The sequence below is a fragment of the Rissa tridactyla genome, chromosome 7 (assembly GCF_028500815.1).
Source record: "Rissa tridactyla isolate bRisTri1 chromosome 7, bRisTri1.patW.cur.20221130, whole genome shotgun sequence".
NCBI lineage: Eukaryota > Metazoa > Chordata > Aves > Charadriiformes > Laridae > Rissa > Rissa tridactyla.
The window spans coordinates 51,880,222-51,902,572 of record NC_071472.1 but is presented as its reverse complement, the minus strand read 5'-3'; the positions used below and the strand labels follow the sequence as shown (position 1 = coordinate 51,902,572).

At 43.1% G+C, this 22,351-nt stretch overlaps 3 protein-coding genes across 7 annotated transcripts; 2 read left to right on the top strand and 1 right to left on the bottom strand.

The window, feature by feature from the left end:
* Window positions 1-12: 12 nt before the first annotated feature.
* On the top strand, window positions 13-3,632 carry TAX1BP3 (Tax1 binding protein 3). Its single transcript, XM_054207875.1, has 4 exons — window positions 13-111; window positions 1,271-1,390; window positions 1,726-1,803; window positions 2,032-3,632. Exons 1-4 carry the CDS (start codon window positions 73-75, stop codon window positions 2,167-2,169), a joined length of 375 nt encoding a protein of 124 aa, XP_054063850.1. The 5' UTR covers window positions 13-72; the 3' UTR covers window positions 2,170-3,632.
* A 420-nt stretch (window positions 3,633-4,052) lies between these two features.
* CTNS (cystinosin, lysosomal cystine transporter) lies at window positions 4,053-11,675 on the bottom strand. 4 transcript variants are annotated; one of them, XM_054207868.1, is made up of 11 exons: window positions 11,540-11,675; window positions 11,005-11,078; window positions 9,835-9,913; window positions 9,215-9,299; window positions 9,018-9,121; window positions 7,904-8,035; window positions 7,057-7,156; window positions 6,849-6,968; window positions 5,636-5,806; window positions 5,312-5,429; window positions 4,053-4,934 (listed from the first exon to the last, which is right to left on the bottom strand). In XM_054207868.1, the coding sequence occupies exons 2-11, from the start codon at window positions 11,066-11,068 to the stop codon at window positions 4,804-4,806; spliced, it is 1,104 nt and encodes a 367-aa protein (XP_054063843.1). In that variant the 5' UTR covers window positions 11,069-11,078; window positions 11,540-11,675; the 3' UTR covers window positions 4,053-4,803. The 4 variants fall into 4 exon arrangements, with proteins under 4 accessions (XP_054063843.1, XP_054063842.1, XP_054063844.1 ...); XM_054207867.1 differs by having other exon boundaries at window positions 11,545-11,671; XM_054207869.1 differs by having other exon boundaries at window positions 11,512-11,598.
* SHPK (sedoheptulokinase) lies at window positions 11,671-22,280 on the top strand. 2 transcript variants are annotated; one of them, XM_054207865.1, is made up of 7 exons: window positions 11,671-12,265; window positions 13,525-13,666; window positions 16,492-16,675; window positions 17,369-17,521; window positions 18,631-18,806; window positions 18,921-19,121; window positions 21,960-22,280. In XM_054207865.1, the coding sequence occupies exons 1-7, from the start codon at window positions 12,104-12,106 to the stop codon at window positions 22,079-22,081; spliced, it is 1,140 nt and encodes a 379-aa protein (XP_054063840.1). In that variant the 5' UTR covers window positions 11,671-12,103; the 3' UTR covers window positions 22,082-22,280. The 2 variants fall into 2 exon arrangements, with proteins under 2 accessions (XP_054063840.1, XP_054063839.1); XM_054207864.1 differs by lacking the exon at window positions 21,960-22,280 and adding an exon at window positions 20,007-21,942 and having other exon boundaries at window positions 11,677-12,265.
* The last annotated feature ends 71 nt before the right edge of the window (window positions 22,281-22,351 follow it).

Below are 22,351 nucleotides of genomic sequence, written 5' to 3'. Positions count from 1 at the left end.
GATTGGCTGGCGGCGGCGGGTGGGCGGGTCCGGGCGAGGGGCTTTTGTTCGGGCGGCGGCGGCGGCGGGGCCATGGCGTACGTGCCGGGACAGCCGGTTACCGCCGTGGTGGTGAGACGGGGACGGCGACGGCTGGGCTGGGCTGGGCTGGGGCCGCTGCAGGCTGTCGGCGGGCGGAGGGGCTCTGTCACGGGGGCTGTCAGTGCCTGCGGCGGGCTCGGCCTGCAGCCGGGGGGAGGCTCCGCCGGTCTGAAGGAACAGGCGCAGCCGAGGGACACGGGCGGGTTAAGCACCTGCTTAGTAGGGCTTTTAATTGCTTTAATCAACAGAGAGCGCACGCAGGGGTCGCGGCTGTTTGTGCCGCTGGTTATAGCACTGAATTTAGCCGTGTTTCGGGTGGTGGGAGCGTTGACCCGGCCGCGGGCGGGCTGTCCGGCGGCGTGGGGGAACTCGGGGTCTGACAGGGTGTCCGAGACGAATCACAGAATGGTTTGGGGTGTGAGGGACCTCTAAAGGCCATCCAGCCCAGGCCCCTCGATGAGCAGGGACACCTAACACCAGGTGAGGCTGAAGAACGTTTTCAGCAATTGCTGCCTCGGTTAAGGCTGTGCCTATTTATCTTGGCTCAAGAGTGGCATTTGTACCGTACTTAGATAATGCGTAAAGCTCATTAGATATCTGTGCTCATCAGACAGTAAGGAACCTGCCTCTGGATTACAAGAGTGCGTTGATAACTTATCTTAAAGAACTGGCCTAATAATAGGCTGTTCTTTCCCCTGACAGGGCTAGGCAGGAACCCAGGCATGTGGATGCAGAGCAAGATGAGTTGTTCGGAGTGACTGCTCCTTATCAAGACATGACTCATGTTTAAAGAGACCTGCTCTGTTTTCCCTGGTTTCTCCTTGTATCTCTAGGCAGTGGTAAAGCACTGAATAATTAAGGAGCTTGGCTGTACCATGGGTGAGCTCACAGATGGTTTCCTGTCCTGCGGTCTTGTGGCAGGGCTGGATCAGGTCGCAGCCGATTGTTAACACCACGGCTGTGTGTCACCAACAGCCAGCACCACATGATAGCTGTGTGCTGCCGCGGGGTGTAGAGCTCTACCTGCAATCTGCGCAGGGGTGACAGATGGCTCTTGCTCTGCCCAGGCTGGGATGCAGCCTCCTCCAGCAGACTTAAAGCTTCCCTGAGAGACAATCTAACTGGGACGCACTTGGGATTTCTTCCATCGATACCAATACTCAGCTATTTTATCTTTTTCTCTTTTCAGCAAAGAATTGAAATACATAAGCTTCGGCAAGGTGACAATCTGATTCTGGGATTCAGCATTGGAGGTGGCATTGATCAGGATCCTGCTCAGAATCCTTTCTCTGAAGACAAGACCGACAAGGTCAGACGCCCTTTGTTTTCTATAGCGAGTCCCTGCAAAAAGCTGAGCCCGCCCAGCAAGCTCCGCTCACTCCTGTCTGCATTCTGTCCTCTCACAGAGTTGGCTACCAAAGTTACTCAGTGTCCATGTTACTGTTCACTATTACCATTAGTACCATGTTACTAAGCTTGCTTTAAGTTAGCTCTCCCCCTTTTCTATTTTCTAACATGCATAAACCTGTCTTTAACTAGAATTCTGTAGTATACTACAAGTTATTTTTGCTCTGTCAGTAGGATAGCCCATGTGTATTTAATGCTCCCTTATTTAGTAAATGAAGACTTAACTTTTTTCCCCAGGGTATCTATGTAACAAGGGTGACAGAAGGAGGCCCAGCAGAAGTTGCAGGACTTCAGATTGGAGATAAGATCATGCAGGTAAACACCAATATAAGACAATTACTAACACAGTACTAGGTGTACACTACAGAGAAGGTTCTGCTGTGGAAAATACTGTCTTCTGGGTACTTTCCAGGACAGTTTGGGGGGCTTATAAACAAAACATGAGCTGTGTCATAAGCATATCTACTACCTAGTTCTGACAGAACAGTTACAGGACAGCTGTGAGTCCGTGCATTTGCCTCATTTTTTGTTTTTTTCCCCTAGGTGAATGGCTGGGATATGACAATGGTGACCCATGACCAAGCTAGGAAGAGGCTGACAAAAAGGAACGAAGAAGTGGTGCGGCTGCTGGTGACCAGGCAATCTCTGCAGAAGGCTGTGCAACAGTCCATGATGTCCTAATCAATCATCAAGTTGGAGAAGGGTTGGGGGGGGATACATAAACTGATATCAAGTAAGGAAGCAAATGCTAGACCTGAGCAGGTTGTCTGGAAGGAGTGCATGTTCCTAACTGTGGTAAACACTTTTTTTTTTTTCTTTCCTTTCCGTGGTGTAACTGGCAGTAGTAAAACTCTAGTCCCCTCAGCAGAGGGCTTCTCTAAAGTCTTCCCTGCAGGTACATGGTAAGACTTTATTATAGTCACAGCTTTCAGGAGGACAGGACAAATCCTAGTTATCTAAGGAAGCAACTGGCAAAGCCTTAACTTTGACAGGATTCTTTTGTAGCACAAAAGCTTCCCATTTTAAGAGGAAATGTTGTTTCTGCTATGGAAGATAAGAGGCTTTGCTGTGCTTAACCTTTTAGAAGAGAACTGTCTGTCCTCCCATGCTGTCAAATTAAAGTACCAGAAATAAGAGTTGCTTGCTGCTGTGGGGAGGAGCACTGTACTAATCCCACGTTGTGCGCTAGCTACACAGAGTATGCTGAAGGGTTTGGGGCATTACGGTTTACTGCAAAGATTCCCTGTGCAAAGCAGTCTCTTCAGACAAGAGGCAAAATAAGAAACAACCAAGTAACAACTAATTAGATCAATACCTGCAGAGTTCATAGACACTGCAGTTAAATTTCACTATCAGAGTAAGACCTTAATTCTCCTTGTTCCCAAGTAATTTCTAACATCAAATGAATCATATTTAAATTAAAGGAATGTGGAGCAGGAAAGAAAACATTGTTGCTGAACTTACCAAAAGAGCTGCTCGTATCTGTAGAGTCTTCAGTTCTTCATTCCACTTCTATCAGACTTGAAATGGGAGGGGTGGATTTTGGTCTGTCTTCTAGAAGACTTTGCTTAAATCACCAATTTATTGGATGGATGAATATGCCAGTAATTTCCAAAAGTGCCTCTTGACCAAATATAAACTTCTGGTAAGATACTAAGTTGTTTAAATCAACATGCCACAGGACTTAAGATTCTTGCTGCAACACTAAGTTAATTATCTAGCATCCTAGTGGCTTGTTAACCAGCTAGCTTTACAATTATCCAAAAAACCTGGAGTTCTTAATCCCCTTCGGTTGATTTATACATATCTATACTTTCCTTAAACAGTCTTCAGGTAAGCTGTTGTAAATAGAACATGAGGAGGTGGCAGACTAACTTATTCAGTACGTTACTGCTGTGCCATGTACGTATGTTGTGATTAATGCATCTCAGACTGTTCTGTACGCACCAGTGGATGCCTATTTACCATTTTTATATCTACGGAATTACTACAATACTGCTTTTGACTTTTGTAACTTAAGAATTCAGTGGTAAATTTTAAGGCTTTCAAGTTGAAGTTATTTTTGTTACTATAAAGATACACTGCTATTTGTACTGCTATTTCACTTGATTTTACACACAATAAAACAAAGTTGGATTTCCTGAGCTGTTCCTCCTTACATTTAAGAATGCCACCTCACTCGAATGCCTCCAGCTGATACCTCTTTTCTGGTTTGAACTGGATTGTGGGCTACATCGACGCAATGTTTAGTGGTTAGTGAGTTCTGGTTTCAGTGGTGGGTATGTGCAGTGTTAGTGAGCTGTCAAACCTCACCGGCTCTGTAGCAGGGGGAGAAGGGGTTCTACTTTTCCTTAGGTTGACACCTAATAAGACAGAGTAGCTTTTGAGCATACGTGTACTGTTCAAGTACAAATGTATGAATTCCCTTCTGTTTCTTTTAAAGGGTATAATGCTTATTTTCAAGTAACTCAAGACATTGATCTCTTCCTAGAACACACCACAGGTAGCCCAGGAACAAAACCGTATGCTTAAACTGTAATCATCGGGCTGTTAACATGATCCACTTAAAAATCTGATAAATCTTTAATCTTTACCATCCACAGTTTAGTAACCAAGGCATGTCAGTAGAACTGAGCAAAGTGAAGTTAGTGCACTGTAAGTATTCAGATAAGTCTGAGCACTTGTCTTGCACCTTTGAAAGAGCTTTCAGTGAAATAAGAATAGAGTTTCTATTTCTTCTCAGTATTTTTTTTTTTGTAAGAAAGAATTCAGGTTCCTGTATTTGCTACCAACCTCGTTATTCTTTCATGTACCACTACAGCTGTTAACAACCAACCTGAGTGGTGTTCTACTGTGATCTGTCTGTGATGAGCCAGCAGCAGCACTTTGATCCACAGTCTCTCCTCAGTCATTACATTAAGTGGTTGCTTAAACATAATCTTGGATTTTTGGAAGCCAGAACTCTACTCTTTGTGCTTCACTTCCAATCAGAAAGACACCACTCTGGTCTTTCTCTTTCCTGGTGTTAATGGAAAGAAAGGCCCATGTTGCTTGGCCAGCTCACACTAAGCTGTCTTTGCAGCTTCAGTGGGCACGAGTCTTCCATTTGCAAGTGGGGGCTAGAGAGCCTGCTGTCCTTTAAGGCACCTGGCAATCAGGATTTGATAAGGCAACAGCTTGTCTTCCATACCAGAGAGGATCAAAATATAAACAGAGATTGTAATCAGTATTTCTGGTAACTGCAGTAGGCATCTTGAAAGCCCTCAGCCAGGATAGGGGAAGTTCAATTTAAAGTTTTTGTCTTCACAAGTGATGTTATTCACAAGGTTCATACCCTTGTCTCCTATAAAGGCAGTAGTGCTGGACCATAAAAACAATATCAAAGATGATGGAGAAGACACCCAGGCCAAACTTGGTTGGATCTCCAAAGATTAACTTCCACTGATCTGTCAAACACAAGATTAGAGAGTTAAGACTAACTCCTCAAGTGTAGTCTTGTCTTAAGACTACAAGGTCTTGCCATACATATTAGAGAAGGTCATGGTTACTACCTGGACTGCTTAGACACACCTGAAGTCTGACTCTAATGGACATCTTATTCAAAGCTAATTAATAGCTATTCTTAAGAAGCCACAGGAACAGTTACTTCATTTTCTGTCTTGAAGGACTATGAGCAGATTCTTTATTCTTAGTTTAAGAACAGCTACCCATACTATCGCACAAGTGTCATTCTCCCAAGGTAACCTACCGGTTCATATCTGCTTTGTAGCAGGATTCTCCCACCCCATTACGAAAGGCTGCACTACCTCAATTCCAGCCTTACCATTGTTGTACGACTGCAAAAACATCTGGAGAAGGCTGAAGCTTCCACCAGTGAAGTCTAGTAACACATTTCCAATACTCCATCCCTCAGTACTCTTCCGACGGAAATTCATGTATGCCTGAGAGTGTAAAAAGTTTGTCATGTCATGTACAAACATTTATGTGATTCAGATTTAAGAAGCCTTCTGTATAACTATACTGTTTTTGCCACTCAAAGACTTCATAAATGATTATGGCTGGTTTAGTCTAGTCAGACTTTCAAGAGCGTACACTACAGGTTAGGGTGACAGGAATATAGTATAAAAGCAGAAAAGTTCAGATTTACCTGTGGAAAATATTTTATCAGTGTGACTGCTAACTTAATGTAAGAGAAGCAGAATAAGAACTGTAGCCACGTCATTTCCTCAGCTGCAGCAAGAAACAGTGTTGTAAATGTGAAGATCCATGCAAGTGCCAGTAGTCCAACTACAACTTTGGATACTTTCTGACCGGCTCTCTGGAATGGAAATGCAGATACACTCAGACCCATCTAGGTGACACACTGGAAGATACAGCATGTGCTCAGGACTATGCAAGGTTACAGTCCAAACCTGTTGTTGTACCAGTTAGGCTCATACCACAAGGGAGTTTTAAGATTAAACAAGTGCTACAGCAACCAGCTGATATGCGATATCAGCATCAATCATTTGAAACACTATTTTCCATGAACAAGCAGGAAACAATATTGTAGCAGTGTTCTTGAATACAATGCCTATTATCAGTGTCACATTTGTAACAAATCCAAGTTCAGTCTGATGATATCAAGAGTTCCCGTATATGCAAGGCTGCTAATGCCATAATGGTAAGAGATTCATGGTTGCCTTCTAATTCTTCACTAGAAGACTATTGCACCTGGCAGTGGTGACAAATGGGCTGTTCCAGCTTTAAGTTCAGCATCACCAAAGGAAGCCCCCCCACCCCGCCAAGAGAGAAACAGCTACCATCTAGAGAAAATTGGCAGTTCAGATCAGAGGCTTTTACAACGGGAATTACATAAAGAACTGCCTGATTATAACAATCAGTCTCACCTGAAAAGGTGGTGAGAATTACAAAAGGGCCTTTGCAGCTGTTTTAGAAGAGGCTGAATAAAGCTGGAAGTTTTGATTGCAGGGAATCCTTGAGGAATCCTCGAGGAATCCTCAAAGTAGTGAGGAAACAGCAAAGCTCATACTAGTATTTGTACTGTGCAGAGCTGTAATCTATGTGCTGTCTAGAGATCTGTTTGGGAACTTTATGAACTTGGCTGTTTGCCTTAGTTATTTTGACTCCCTAAGCAGTTTACTTGTAAGCTCAGGACATCCGTGAGGCTGAAATAGCCAAGCCTACTGGAGCTGCTACAAGCTCAGGAAAGATACAGGCAGCTGCACTGTGAAGCCTGACTTCTAGAAAGGCCAGTGGAAGTGCCATGAAGAGGACTTTGGAGCCCAAAAGGAGTGGTGAGGTGCCCGGCAGAGGGAGCTGTGCCTGAGCTGACAGGTCAGCCCAGCATCGAGACTTACCTCGTAGATGCAGCACTGAATTACGGTGAGGAGAGTTAGAGCTACCGCGTGGAGACTGAAGAAAACATCATTGATAGCCACAGGGTTCACCCCACTGGGATAACTGACTAAGAATTCCTCCTAAATGTAAGAGAAATCAAAACCAGCCAAATGCTACCTTCTGTAGATATCCACTCCCTGGCAAATATTAAGAGATAATCATGCTTACCTTAATCAAGGGAATCCAGAAGAGTCCAACATTAAACACACTGTATGCTATAAAGCCAGTAAGGTTTAGTGCTATAAAGTCAAAACTTAGTCCAACAACACTACAGAAGGGAGAAAAAAAAATATGAGAAATATCAGAGCATTACAGGTAGTTCCAGAGACAACTTGACCCTAGAATGTACTGATTTATAGGCAATTTTTTGATGTAAGCCAAAGCTGCTGGCATTGTGACAACATGGTGCTGTGAGTTCATCAGGAAGCAAGGTGAAGTATCCCTCATATGCCATGCACCGGTACTCACAACAGCTCTCACTGACAAGGTTGCGTCCCTGCCCCACAAGCTCAGCTAGTCTGATAAAACCATTCCAGCCTGAATCCACAGAAGCAGCAGTAGTGCATCTTTGCCAAAACAAATACTTTAGTTTTCATATATACTTATGTTTCTACTTACAGCCACTTAGCTTAAAGGAAGCTGGCCTAACGACAATATTGCAAGGAGCTGTCTGATAAACAGCTTACAAGGTAAGTAATCTTTGAAGGTGGTCATCAGCCAGATTGTTTATAATATGGCACCAAAGGGAATGGGGAGGTCTCCTCTAGCACAAATTAGTATTGGATACCAAACCATAGGATTAGGTGTCAATAGGATACACTTAAGTTTCCTCTGACCTGCATGCATAAAAGCTGACGGGGGCTGCATTTATTCAGGCCCTGTCTTTGCCTTGCTTTTTTCCCCCCCAGTCTTTCCATGCATAATTCACCATAACCAAGACAGATGTAACTGAAGCTAGGCATATGATTTGCAGAAGTGGTTAAGTGACTTGCAAACACATCTTAAGTCTCTTTACCTTTTCCGTCGCCAGTTCTCAAAGAGTTGAGGATAAAAGGAGACAGACCAGGCGAGGAAGTAGATCCAGCCAATCACCTCATCAGCGTATCTCACTATGATGCTATGAATCACGTGAAATTGAATCCTAGGTCTGATGGTTAATGCAAACAGAATTAGTTAATTTGTCTGTTCACACTTTTTCCAGCAGATTTTGCCTTGTTCTGCTTTGAGAGAAAAAAGAGAGTCCAGGTGTTGAGACAAGACAATAAAGATTCAGAGTTGGTTTCAAGATGAGTTGCTCCCCTTTTCTTTAGTGTCCTTGTTATGTTTAAGACATTTCCCACTCCTACCCTCAACCTACCCTTTCCTTTCCGTTCTTTTACCATAGAAATCTTCAAAAAGGTCCTCTTGTGACTATGGCTTCCACTCTCTCAGCACAATGTTTGTTATGCAAGAGCAGTTTCACTTTTCACGCTCTGCCAGCAAACCCTCATGATCACGCCTGTCCTGTTGAGCATTTCATGGGCTTACCTCTGCATTTGCTTTGAGTCTTAAAAGCAGAAGCGAAACAAGGAAGTAAAACAGGAGTATCCTGTTGCTCAGTAGAATCTGGGCAACAAGCAAATACAATCCAGCTTTCTCTATCTTGCTCAACTGTTTTGCTATTAGGGAGGACTGGCAGCTGTGAAAAGAGGGCTCCCCTAACTAGAAAGCAAAGCACCTATATCTCACGGTAGCGACACGAGCACACAGGCGCATCAGGCTATTGGCACTCCAAAACAAGTTCTGCACAATAAAAATAGTATCCCACTGGACACTTACAACCAAACGCTTCCTGGATCAGAAAATCTGACATGTAGTTTTGATACTTTTGTGAGGGGTTATTAAAACCAGACTAAGGAGCCATGAGACCTTACAGTCATCTAGTAATGAAATCTAAAATACCAAGACTATCACTCTATGTCCATACCCTGTATTTATCTGAATACCTTGGGGATTGCTGGAGGGTCACCACATCTTCCCAACAACACACCAACCATGTCTCATTAACTATTTAACTATAAGAAGAGAATAGTTACCCCAAAGTTTAGGAAGCTGTAGGATAGTAAGGATAACTAAAACCAGTTTCTCACCCAGTTAAGTTGGAATTAATGGTATAAAGATAAACTGTTACTTGTCCAACATCATCTGCTTTCACTTGGAAGTCTGCTTTAGTGTGACCTGCAGGCAATTGTACCTGCAAGGCAAAGCGGAGGGAAGAAAGACGAGAGTTGCACCATTACTAGCAGCAGGCTTTTGCATAAGGTCAGAAGTCTGTTCTGTCACTTACTTCATCAGGCAGTTCAACAATAGTGCTGCGTTTTGATGAGCGTGTAATATTAAGAGTTATCACCAGTGTCTCATTTAATGGAGCCCTGTGAATGCAGAACAAGCAAGTCAGACCGGTGCCTGAGTTCACTGTATTAAATAATGAGACTAAGGTGCATCAGCCCCCACTCTAGAGTAGCTGCATTTCTTTGCTAGAAATAGTGAGTTCTGTTTGCTTAGTAAAGTTTTTCTTGGTGATCACTCCAGGAAATGGAAGTTTCCCTTAAGCATCAGTTTTTAGAAATGGAGGAACTGTATGTTCACTCATGGACGACAGTTCAGTAAGCTAATATAGGCCAGACAGTATAAAACATTTTTTCCTGCTCAACTTCCCATACAAATGGCATGAGATATTGTCAGAAGCCAACCATACAAGGCTGTTTGTGAGGGTGCTGCACTATCTTGGTCCATACTGGTACTTAGCGATGTAATAGTCTACAAGTGTCCAGTAACATCAATGAGATTTGCTCTGTATGAACAGTTAACAGAGTCTGCAGGAAAATCTTAAGTACATAGCCAAGTCCTACCCACTTGCTTGTCCCTCGTTCCAAAGAGAAAGTAAAGATGCAATCATGATTTTACCTCAGCGAGATAGTGACGTTTGCTGAACTTCCACTTTCTAATGAAACCACTTCAGGGACAGACAGTACAATGACTCCACCTGGGAGGAAAAAAAACAACCAAAAAACCCCACACAAATCTCAATTACTATGAATGATTAATAGCTGCTTCAGAAAAGCCACCTACTTTCTTTTGTGATATAGGCATTTTGCCCATTGGAACCTCCAGTGTCAGATTAATTAAATTAATACACGTGATAAACAGCAAAGGGAGTATAGCTTATTTCAAGGCGACCAAACAACTTAAAAGGAGAAGTAAATAACTGTCACTTGAGCATGTTACAAGGAAGCAATTTAAATGTTTGAAGTGCAACAAAAGTTCATGCTGAGAGAAGGCTCTGGGATACTTCAAACCCACACTTTTTCTTGATATGATCCTAGTAACTTAGGAGTCATAAATGCCCAAAATTTAGTTCAAAATTGCTTCTTGGTCATAAATTCAAACCGGGAACCCAGATATTCAAGAGAACGTACATTTACCATCTTAGCACTTCAGGAATCACAAGCACCTTACTATAGTGCTCAGGGGTACACTTTACAACAATCCAGCTATGTTGTACCACATCATGCTTTAAGGGAGGCCAAGACTCCAAGTGCCAACACAACTGATATCAAAACCATAAGCTGGTCACGCGCCAACAATTTTGACATTTGGAATCCAAGTCTATTCTATTCACTGTATGCTTAAAGGGCACAAGAGAAAGTAGAAAGAACTATGTAAAAATACGACCAGAAATGGAGAGACAAACAGGTTGCCCTGCACACTTTTTTTTCTCTTGTTGCCACATATTACACAATGTTCTTAAGAAGTTATTTAAGTGCAGGAGAGCTCCCCAGTTCATCACTGACTGCACCATAGACAGTATTTAACCTGCTTCTGCAGAGATTGAGTTTGGAGCACAAGGCGAATGCTCCATCATGTCAGTGCCTCAGTGTAGCACCACCTGCAGATGAGCACGCAAAATCAACGGTAACATGTGAAAGAAGAGCCAAGGGGAACCACGGCACAGGTCCCCCCAGAGAGTCGCAACGTGGATATTGCGGAGCAGCCCTCTTCCACCTCTTACCAGTTCAGACCTGGACCCTGCCTGGGGGGCCCTCTGGGCCCAAGCCGGGATGGCCAAACACTCACCACCAGGCCCCAGCAGCACAAGCGAGAGGTACAGCAGAGTGGGGAGCAGGTATGGCATCCTCATGGTGGAAGAACTACAGGAAAAGTAGGGAGAAGCCTTTGCTCAGGACCCACAAGTTTTCAGGGGACACCAGCCCACCTCCTCAGCGGGCAGCTCCCTACAAATGTCTCCCTCCCCAGCACCATGACCACCAGCCCGGCCCGGCTAAGGGACCCTCAGCACCCCCGAGGGAGCATCTTTCGGTCCCTCTGTCTGCCCAGACTCGCCCGGGGACATCTTTACCTCATAACTGATCCCGTTCCCGCCGTGCAGAGCTACCACTCCTGAGGTATATCCCCCCCACACTCCCCCGGGACTACAAATCTCAGCAGCCTCCGCGCCTCCACCAGCCCCCCCCGCCCCCGGCAGCGCGCTGCGGTGCACGCTGGGAGTTGTAGTCCCCGCCGCCCTCCCCTCAGGCGGCCCGGCGGAGCGGGGCCATCCCACCCTTTAGGACACGCTTATACCGAGGACGCAGTGCCGAGGAGAAGCCACCTAACTCTTTCCAGCGCCGCCGCTCCGTCCCGCACAGCCCCGGCTCTTCCCTTTTCAGCTTCTCACGTGAGGCGGCCGCCTCCCGCCTCCCCGCCCAGCGCCCGTCGCGGTGCGGCCGCCCTCGGGTGCCATCTTGGGTGCGGCAGAGCGGGTTGGGCGCTGGGCCGGTGCCGGCCGGTCTGTGAGGAGGGAGAGCCGCGAGCGGAGGGAGGGCTCCTCGCTTTTGGTTGTTTGTTGAAGTTTCGTTTAAAGCCGCGCAGGGCTGGGGGAAGGGAAGGTTTGTCACACTCAAGATGGAGGGATAGTGGCCAGGCACTGCTGAGGGGAGACATCTTCAGCCAGAGGGCAAAGTCCAGGCCGCTTTCCCGGGCTTGTCCCCGCGCGCTGCTGGGGTGGGAGCCCACGGGCTTGTGCCCTCAGCACCTTAGGCTCTTGGGTCAGGTGCCCCCTCAGAGGCAGTAAGGAGCAGTGTGGGGCTCAGCATGGTGGGAGTGGGTCCAGCCACCACATAGAGAGACCCGCGTGTGCTGGGGAAGGTAAAAGTGACCCCTTCTCCCTGTGAACATGGCGGGCAGGCCTACTCCTGCCTGCGTGCTGGGCATAGACCTGGGCACGACATCGGTTAAGGCAGCCCTGCTAGTAGGGGCAGAGCAAGGGCAGGTGGTGGCAGAGAGCTGCTCCAGGGAGACGCAGGCGCACACCAGTAGCCTGGAAGCTGGACCACAGGTAAGGGGTGGCAGATAGCACTGCTGGCAATTTGAGGATACCGGCCGTGCTTTGTCACGGCCAGGTTCTGTTGCTACATTATGTGGAGCTCCTGGGTTGTTTTCGTGCCTAGAATGATGGAGATGATTGCTGTGTGTTTCTGGATGTGTTCTGGAAAGTACAATTAAAATGGCCTCAGTTTACGGTTCAAGAAACTCAAGTAAAGCTGTTTGTTTTAAGGAAGACACAGCTTTTGGAAAGTTGCATAAGACGATCTAAAACTCTTCTCTCATGAACCATCACCTTGTTTTTGACACTTCCAGTCAGGAAACAGCAGCCACTTGCCAACTGGAAGGGTATTTTGCACTTTAATGTGCAATGGAATCATCACTGGAAATTCCCTGTGGAAATAACCAGGAACATGTACTCCTGTTAAAGATCTTTACATTCATTGTGTCGGTCAGACTAAGAAAGGATGAATCAGAATAATAAAAAAATATGTATCAGCATTCCTCTGGCCTAGTATTGTAGTGAGTCCGGGCGCTAATTTCTGAGCAAAGATACCAAACAGGCCAGCCCTCCTCCCTACAGTCATGTTTATGCAGCCAAAAGTATGTATGCACAGAACAGTTCCCGTCTACATGTAGACTACATTTGAATACTTGTGCTTGTAAACTTCATACTGGTCTGTCACAAAGTATTCTGAATCTTCAAGCGTGAAAGCTGGAATACAGGTTCTCTTGTGGCACAGTTTGGTCAATTTGCTGAGCAGATCAGTTTGCTGGGTAGTTCTAGGAACAGAATATCCAGAAATGAGGTATCAGCATCATTACAATCAACAGTGAGTAGATACAGAGGGGCTTTAGGAAGGTCTAAGGGAGACTGCATGCCAGTCAGAATGTGCAGATAGTCCTCTTTTGTCAGGAAAAAGAAGAGCAATATATAAGGTGAACTAATGAAAGCATGTAGTGAGCGTTAATGGATTATTTTTTTAAAAAGGTATATTTAAGTATGGTAATTTAGGAAATTAAGAATTATTTGGCCTTCAGTTTAAAGAGGCTGTTATCTTATTCTCAACCTGATAGTACTGGGTTTTAGTTTTGGTGGTTTTGTGGGTTTTTTGCATTTTTTTTTCTATTTAGTACTGGATGTTATTTTAATACATGCTATTAAGCTAAATGAATTCTGTTCTTCACTTCTGACTAGAGAAGCCTTGTTTAATAAATAAACTGAGTGAATCCTAATGGTTTCATGCTCAGAATAATGCTTTATGATTGCAGGGAATGGAGCAGAATGTCCGAAGAATAATAAGAGCATTGAATGAATGCCTTGCTGCTCTACCTCAGCAGCAGCTTCAGAGAGTCAGTCACATTGGCATTTCAGGACAAATGCACGGGATTGTATTTTGGAAAAAAGATAAAGGTAATATCAACTATTTGGCATGCCTGTTCAGAGTATTATGATGCAGAAAATAAATTTTTAATACTGAAGTGATCTGTAGGAGGCTGCTGCATGTTCCCTTTGGTCTTCTATAAAACAGAATTAACAGAAGATTTTCTGTGGGAATTTTGCTTTATTTACAGGAATTTCAGCTGCTGACTATATTTAACCATGTTGTTTACACAGATTAGTCAAAGGATTTAGTCTTACGAGATCCCTGCAGAGACAGCACAGTTATTAGTATGAAGGAGGAATAACATATTGTGGCTTGTTAATTGTTTGTCCATCACATGCTATCTGCTGACAGTTGAAAGAACTACTACACCACGTGAATGACTTTTTTTTTTTTTTTTTTGGGAGGGGGGCTAGTATTCACCTCATAGAACACTTAACTAGCTCTTGCCCCGTATCTAGATACCTTCTAATGATTCTACAGTAGCAGTATTAGCAGTTCTGTGTATGCCTTGAAAAATAAACTATGCTTGATCTTTATGTGAAAATGCGCATAGCAGTAGTTATCTAACAGTGAATATCAGTATGCTATTTTGAAACGCTGTTTGAAAGTACAGGAGAAAAACTGAAGTTCAGTAAATGATGTTTTCAGTCTTTGTGGTTTTTTTCCCTCCCCAAAAAAATCTCAAGGCTTTTTTTTTTCCAGCCATAGACTGTCATGTTGCATTCATCTTGCTGCTTATGCTTGCGTTAGGAGCTGAAAAAGAATTATGGTCGTGATTCTGAACACTCATCTGCTTGTAGACTAAAGGGCCAAGACCTCAGAAACAAAATCAACCACAGTGAGGTAGTCACATGGGGCTTGGTTGTGCAAACACTCAAATAATCTTTGTGACAGTGAGGATATTTGAAAAATTCAGACCTTGGGTTGCCAGCTCAGTGAGATAGGGATGGATTATCTTCTTGGCTAACTTCCTGTAAATCTGCTGAAGTCCGAGGCTCAGATTTCAGAATATGGTTCCATGTCGTCTTTACCTTATGATGTGCACATCTGAGCAATTATACAAGCCTTATAATAATAGGGGTTATGCAGATTAGGCAAAGATTTATTGTAAACCACAGAACAGATTTCCCAAAAGTGATGGTCACTGCCTGTCAAAAGTTGTCAGGATCTTAATTGCTTTAAGAGACACTATGCTATTCATAACTGTCTGTAATTTTACATTAAATACTAAAATGATTAGAAAGAAAGAAATCCAAAGGCTGATGGACTGAAGGAGCTGTTGCTTGCTTTGCAGATGTCCCAAGGGCTGCATAACAAAGCCTCATGAGTTCATGGTAGACATAGATTCTTATGTCATATTGGTTAATATTTTATTTCGTAAAGCCACATGCCACTTTTGTTTCATTTCTGTCAAGTGGAAGAGTGTGTTTGCTCTCATTTGTTTTGAGTAGACTAAGTGAATCTGTGCACTTTGGGACACAAATTACATTTTTAATAGCATCCTTTAGGGTTAGATTTATGGTTAATAATATTTCTTAGAATCCATTTAAAACTAGAAAAGCAAACCAAATGGAAATTCAGCTCAAACAGACTTGATAGAACAGGGAATTAAGGGAACAAGAAAGTATGTATTTACTTTGCATGTTTCACATAGTACTTCCTAGCTTTCACGGCTGCTTTTTATGGTGCGAGTGCAACTTCAAATCCCTGTATCCAGTGCAAGAAAGATTCTTTTATCCATATTTGTGCTGGTCAGTTGGGCAGCTGGGTCTCTTCTCTGACCTGTAGGACAAGTGGCACAGCACAGCATGAAACTCTGCTCCTATCCCCAGCCAAAAACCAGAAGGTTGCCTCAGTTACAGAGCCAGCTGGAGACAGTGTGCATCCCCGTGTCGTGGCCAGGCGTTGCCTAGCCGAGCAATAGGTGCCAGAGGCCGAAGCTGTGCCGTGGAGCGTGCTAGCAAACATCACGTGCCAGTGCTTGAGCTCAGCCCCTGCTTAGTCTGCTGCTCCGACAGGGCCGTGTGCTGCCTTTGCAGGACTGCTTGTGGGCAGCGTGTCAGGGCAGGAAGCAGCGTACTGGACTGGAGCAATAGCAGACATTGCTGAGAGGGCTCCCTGCAGCTCTAAGAAGCTGCTGTAATTTAGCTGAGGCCTTCACTTTCAGCTGAAAGAATGTGAAGGTGTCATCAAAGATAGAGTGTTCTGTGTTCAAAAGGAACGTGCTTGACTGGTTAAACTGAAAACTGAGTTAAACCCTATTTTACCTTTGGTGAAGCTTTGTTGCGTAGCACGGGGGAGGGATACTCTTTAGTCCTTTGCAGTCCCTTGCTTGACACATGCAGATCCAAGTTTCTTGTTGCTTTGGCTCAAAAGGTGAATAAACTATGTGCTATCCATCATGGGCAGTTCATTACTAATACAGCATGCTCTAGGTCATGATGTGGTAGATCCTAGTTAAAGTTTATATGTGAGAGCCGTCATATCAGCTTATTACCTCCCATAGAACTACTGTGATTTTTTTTTTTTTTTTTTGTGGGTCACCTGTTATTTAAGTTGTATCATTAATATCTCAAGGTGCAAGTTACTTGTTCCTCTAGGCACTAGGAGCGCTTACAGAGAAGGAAGGCATTGGATACCATTCTCTGTTTTAGCAAAGGATGACTGGCATTATGACGTTATCTGGAGCAGAAAAATATGACTAATTAATTCAATTACAATCGCTACCGGCTCTGTTTCTGCTCTTTTTCCAATATATTTGACAAATTATCAAGAGTGTCCAGAAATGAAGAATGCCAGGCAGACTACACTACAGGGAATCACTGGACTTCTCAGATACTGTGTGTTTCAGGTTGCAAGTGGACAGAGTGTGGTACAGGCCCTGCCTTTGAGCCGGAGGAGGTCAGTCATCTGATTACTTGGCAAGACGGCCGCTGCAGTCCCACCTTCCTCTCTTCTCTTCCTTTGCCACAGTCACATATAAGCTTGGCTACAGGATTTGGATGTGCCACAGTCTACTGGTATTTAAAGAAGAGGTATATTGTTTCTCTAAAGGGTGTCTGTATCAGGCTGTTTCACTGGTAGTTTCTCATCTTGAGTTTATGTGACAATTTGTATTCCTGTAACATGTGAATACCACTACAGGCTGAGGGGCTGTGTTCATCTGTAATCCTAATATTAATTAAGTAGTCAAAGAATATTTAAAATGGCAGTATTCAATATAAGCTGTATGCAACTGAGCACACAAGTGTCTCTGACCTCATAAAAATACTTTAATAAAAAGAAAGGCTTTTGACCATATAGTAACAGAAGTCTTAAAGTATCATAGAATAAGTTTAGTCTATCCTGTCACTCAGAGGAGCTCTGCTAATGCAGTTTGAACGCTGTATTTGTCTAGTGCAGATTTTGAAAAGTATAAGCATCTGCTTGCTGCCAGATGCTAAAACAAATAGTCCCTAAATTAATTTCAGTTCCTTCCTTCCTTCGACACTGAGATCGTTATGAAGTGTTACGAATTGTCTGCTTTGTTGTGGCATGTTTGCAGAGGGTATAATTTTTCACTTATGATTTGGCATCAGCAAGATTTGCTCTTCAGTTTCACTTGCAGTGTGCTATGTTTGTCAAAGAGCTGATGTCGTCTTCTGCAATGAGTTCAGGTTCAATAAATGGGGAAAAACTTATTAGCTCTCGATTTACTCTTTTTGTTTTTAATATGTTTTGTTTAAAAGTCCAGATTTTCTGAAGTCTTATGATGCAGCTGGCACTATCCATGACTATGTGGTTGCCATGTTGTGTGACCTGAAGAAGCCTCTCATGTCCGTCCAGAATGCTGCCAGCTGGGGATATTTTAATTCCAGGAACAAAAGCTGGAACACTGACATGTAAGTGCTAAGGTCATTCAGTGGGTTTTGTGCATTGCTTGTGTCAGGCAGTGTGAACACCTCTTGGGCTCCAAGTATGAATTTGCTACAGATAAAAAGTGATAGAAAGTTACTCCTAATGTGTTGTGGTGTGGCCTGTACTGAAGAGCTATTGAGAGTTCGCTCTAGTTTGTAAGGTATATACGTTTAAATTATATACAATCTGGCACAGTATTTTTAGAAATACCTAAGACAGCAGAGCTGAGAGACTCATCACTGAGGCCTCGTATACCAAACTGTTCTCTCGCTTTCTGTGGTGAGATGGGATGGACAAGTGCGTGCTGTAGCCAAAGTGTTACCTCTGTGATGGTAAAAGACAGTTATTACTCTCAAGTTGTTTCAGCTGAGCTCCTTCATAACTACTAAGCCTTACTTGTGATAATATGTAAGAGTTATTAGGCTACAGGAAATCTTATAGGGAATCAGTTTATTTATTTACTTATTTATTTTAATGATTTGCTCTTTCAGGACTGAGTGCTAAGGCCTTACATATTTCAGGGCTTAGGTTAGGCCAGGACTCCAAGGTGAAAAGATCTGCTTGTGAAGGTATGAAAGAGTGTCAGAAACTTGCATTTAGCCTACGGAACTTTTACTAATCTGTGTTGTTGCTGTAGGAATGTCATGTATCTTGCAGTTTGATTGTGTAAGGAGTTTGTTGGACTTAGCTCTTTGTGATTTGGTTTGAACCACTAACTGCATGACAGCTTAAAGTTTTTTGACACTTAGAAGTTGCATTTTTTTGCTGGTTTTTGTCCCTTTACCCTGGAACTGCTTGTCGATATGACATCAGTAGGTTAAACTTGCTGAACATGTACTGCTGTATAATCTTGGGTAATCAGATTGCGTGTAAGGGAAAGCTATTTATTCTTCTAGAATATTCTAGTTTACCCACCCTGTTGAACTGGAATGCTGCCCCTGTCCAAGACAAAGCTTTCTAAATAGGTGAAAGCATCCATAAATCCATCAGCCATGAATGTATGGCCAGGTTCATCTGTGACTTCACAGGGTCTTTGTAGTCATGCTGCACACTCTCATACTGCTTTCCTGCAATAATATTGCTCTAATTGCAGATTGAAAAAATCCGGCTTTCCTGTTCACTTGCTTCCAGAGGTGGGAGACCCTGGCAGTACTGCAGGCAGGACAATCTGTGCATGGCATGGCATACCCAAAGGAGCAATAGTAGGAGTTGCTCTGGGAGATTTCCAATGCTCTGTTTATTCCTGTCTGACTGAGAGGACTGATGCAGGTATGATCATTTTGGTATCTTATTTGGTTTTCTCATTGTCCTCCTTCAGGGTCGCCTAGAAAAACCCTGATTTTTTTGTTTTTCTTTTTTAATTTTTTTTCTTTTGTATTCTAGTTCTTAATATCAGTACCTCTGCTCAGCTGACTATCTCAGTGCCCCCGGGTTTCCAGCCTCCAGAGACACCAGATCCTTCCTCAGCTGTTACTTATTTTCCCTACTTCAATGGTGACTACTTGGCAGTGGCAGCATCACTTAATGGAGGCAATGTGCTAGCAACATTTGTGGACATGGTGGCACGGTGGACAGAAGAGCTAGGTAAGATATTTCAAGGATAGTTAAAAGTTTAAAATTGAGGTTGGATCATCAAGGTGAAAGGAAGTAAAGGCAAAGGAACAAGTCTAGACCTGTTTTGTCATGCCGTATAAAGAACAAGGATGTAGCTCTTGGGTCACGCTTCCTAGATCTCTGGAATTTCCTGCAGAAGCCTATGAACATGCTGAGACAGTCATGCTTGGACTCCACGTTCACATTGCCTCTAGGTTTTGGGTTTTCTTTTGTTTCAAGAACACAAGAGAATTATTTTTTTGCAAGTTGTTTTTCAAAAGGAAAGGTCAGCAAATTTGAGGATAGCCTCTAATTTTGTATGACTGCAGTCCAAAAGAGTCCCTTGATTAGATCAGTTGCCTTTTGCTGCATATTTTGCAGCACTCTAATGGATTTTAAGACTCAAACTCATGTAATATCTTCTAAGTGCTTTAAACATGGTCTTCACAGGTTTTTTTAATGATCTCTTGGGTTTTGCAATCCAGAAGTAAGCTCTGAAATTGTTCTTTCAGTGAGTACTTGAGGTGAAGTCTGTATTCACACACAGTCCAACCACTGAAGCCGAAGTCTGCCATGCCATTAGTGCCTTTAAAGATGCTGGTTGGTGTAACTTAGCACAGTATAAGCAAAGAGGAATAGCAGTATTGTCAGAAAAGGTGGTTTCTGTAACCAGAAAAAGATTTCTAGTATCACAGATACTAGATACAATTGGATGGGAGAACTACGTTTCATAATCCTGGAAAAGCAATTCCCTTTGGGACAGGAAAAAAGATAGAATATTTTGCTGAACAGGTGGATGAGCTTCCATTTTAAGTCTCCACGCGTAAGATACACCAGACCCCTTCAGATTAGTAACATGGTATTTCCCATCCGCAGGACTTCAGGTTCAGGAGTCTGCCATCTATACAAAGATAATCAAAGCAGCCTTGGCCCAAAACGACAGCAAACTCTCAGTCCACCCAACCATATTTGGAGAGAGACACATTCCCGAGCAGTTGGCGTCAGTGAGCAATATTGCTGTCTCTGACCTCTCCCTGGGTCACGTAACCAGAGCTCTGTGCCGTGGCATCGTTGAAAATCTCTGTTCCATGTTACCTGTGCAGCGCCTGATGGAGACGGGAGTGAGGAGGATTCTGGGGAGCGGGAGTGCCCTTGCCAGGAATGAGGTGCTGAGGCAGGAAGTGGAAAGGATTTTTCCATTCCCTGTGGTTTATGGGAAGGATGTTGATGCTGCTGTGGGGGCTGCCATGGTGATGTTCCACAGAAAATAAAGTCATTGTTTGGAATGGCCTGAGATGGAGCTCCTTTTTTTCTTTTTTTTTTTCTGGCTGTACATTTTTTTCCTTTCACCTCCTTCACTTTTTCTGGACTTGTATTCAACATGCCATCTCACTTATTACAGTGGAAAATAAAAGCTTGCATTTAATGTCCAATTCTGCGTCTGGGTGTACACATTTCATTGCTCTGTCTTTTCCATTTGTGAAATGAGAAGTAATTATCACATTAAATTTGACTGAGTGACTAGGAAAGATCCATTAACTTTCTGCATAAAATGATACTTCATGCGAGGCTCATTTTCCTGCTAGGAAGGACTAGGAGAGATGAGTAGCTGTCTGTAACTTAGTCTGATGCTTGCATTAGAGGCTTCTTGTCCTTAAGCTGTCTCACAATATACATACATATAGGCAGCAGACCAGGATGTCAACCTTGTTTGGGGAGTTCGGTGGCTCTCGCACAGAATGAATGCCAGTTTTCACATGTTGCATGCTGTCTCTGTAAAAGACGGAGTACAACCTTGGCTTGAACGTAAACAAAACAATCAAAATAAAACACGGAGAAATTTTTCTGTGGCTACCAAGGTCAGGTGCCATGGACTAAGATCAAAGTCATTGCTAAGCCAATACCATGTTTGGAGATGTCTGGAATGCAGTGCTTATATCCAAGTGGAAAATAAATTTATAGGGTGGGAGGTGACTATTTTCCTTATTTGGCATACATAATTATTTTACATTTGGGTTTTGGGTGGTAGAGTGGATCAGGACCTCTGAAATGGTCAGAATTTGTGATAAACTGGAGGAGCTGGCAAACTCAGAGTTACAAAAGCCCAGTTCTCATTTATTTCAGGTTTGATTTCACTTTTAAGCTGAAACACAATTAGCATTTTGAGAGATAGTCCACAAAAATAATTTGTTCTTGTAATACAGTGCATAGCTATTTTAGTGTATTTGAACCAAAGGTGTTTCTGATTCTGCCCTTCATGTATTGTGTCAAATTAAGTTTTAATATGGCATCTGCTAGGCTAGAATCTAATCTGGTTTTAATGTTAAGTATTGTTCATGTGAATTCTCTTAAAATTTCCAAGTTTTTGTCCCCTGTGTTATGCTTTTAAAATTTATTTCTTGTCCCACTCTTTATTTTAAGGTGAAAACATTTATACTTTATCTGTCTAAAACAAAATGGAAGTGCACCTTTTTCACTCAAATGAGATTGGGAAGCAAGTAAGATAGTTTAATGTTATCTAGATACAATTTCATTACTTAGAAGCCTGTATTTCAACGGAAATATGGAAGTGTATTTCTATCTTGCACATCAGCAATATCAGGGCTGACTCATTTTTGTAGTGAGAAAGCTGTTCTGAGATCTTAATTACAGAGATGGATTAATTTCTATCTCCCTCCATGCATCTATTCCATGCTGTGTTTAGGGAACTATTGGAATATATAGGAATTACAGAGAAAGCATGGACTAGAGTAAAAGTTTTGAAAAAAACTGAATTTGTTATGTTATTTTTCCCTTTTATGTTATTATAAAATATTTTTCTATCAACAGGTCTGCTTTCATTTTTATTGACTAACCGGAAAGAGCTGATAATAATATTCCAGCACACTGTTAGCCATGAAATCAAGTGGTATTTGTTTCCAGAAGCTGGTAAAATTGTGGCCTGGTTTTAGGTTCCATTAGCAAAGGTAAAACAATCTCTGACCTGGAGGCCAGCTTTGCATACATCTTTTAGATCTCTAGCACATCTGCTGATGTTTTTTCCATTTGCAGCGGTGGAGAGGGCTTTTAGTCGGTAAAATCACTCTCAGGCACAGAAGTTGCACAAAGCCTGTGCAGCATGTTGGATGCAGGCCCAAGAAAAAGGAATAAATTCTTTCTTGTTTATTACTGGCTTATTTTGATAAGTATTCTCATCTCCTTATAAGCTTACACCTTTAAAC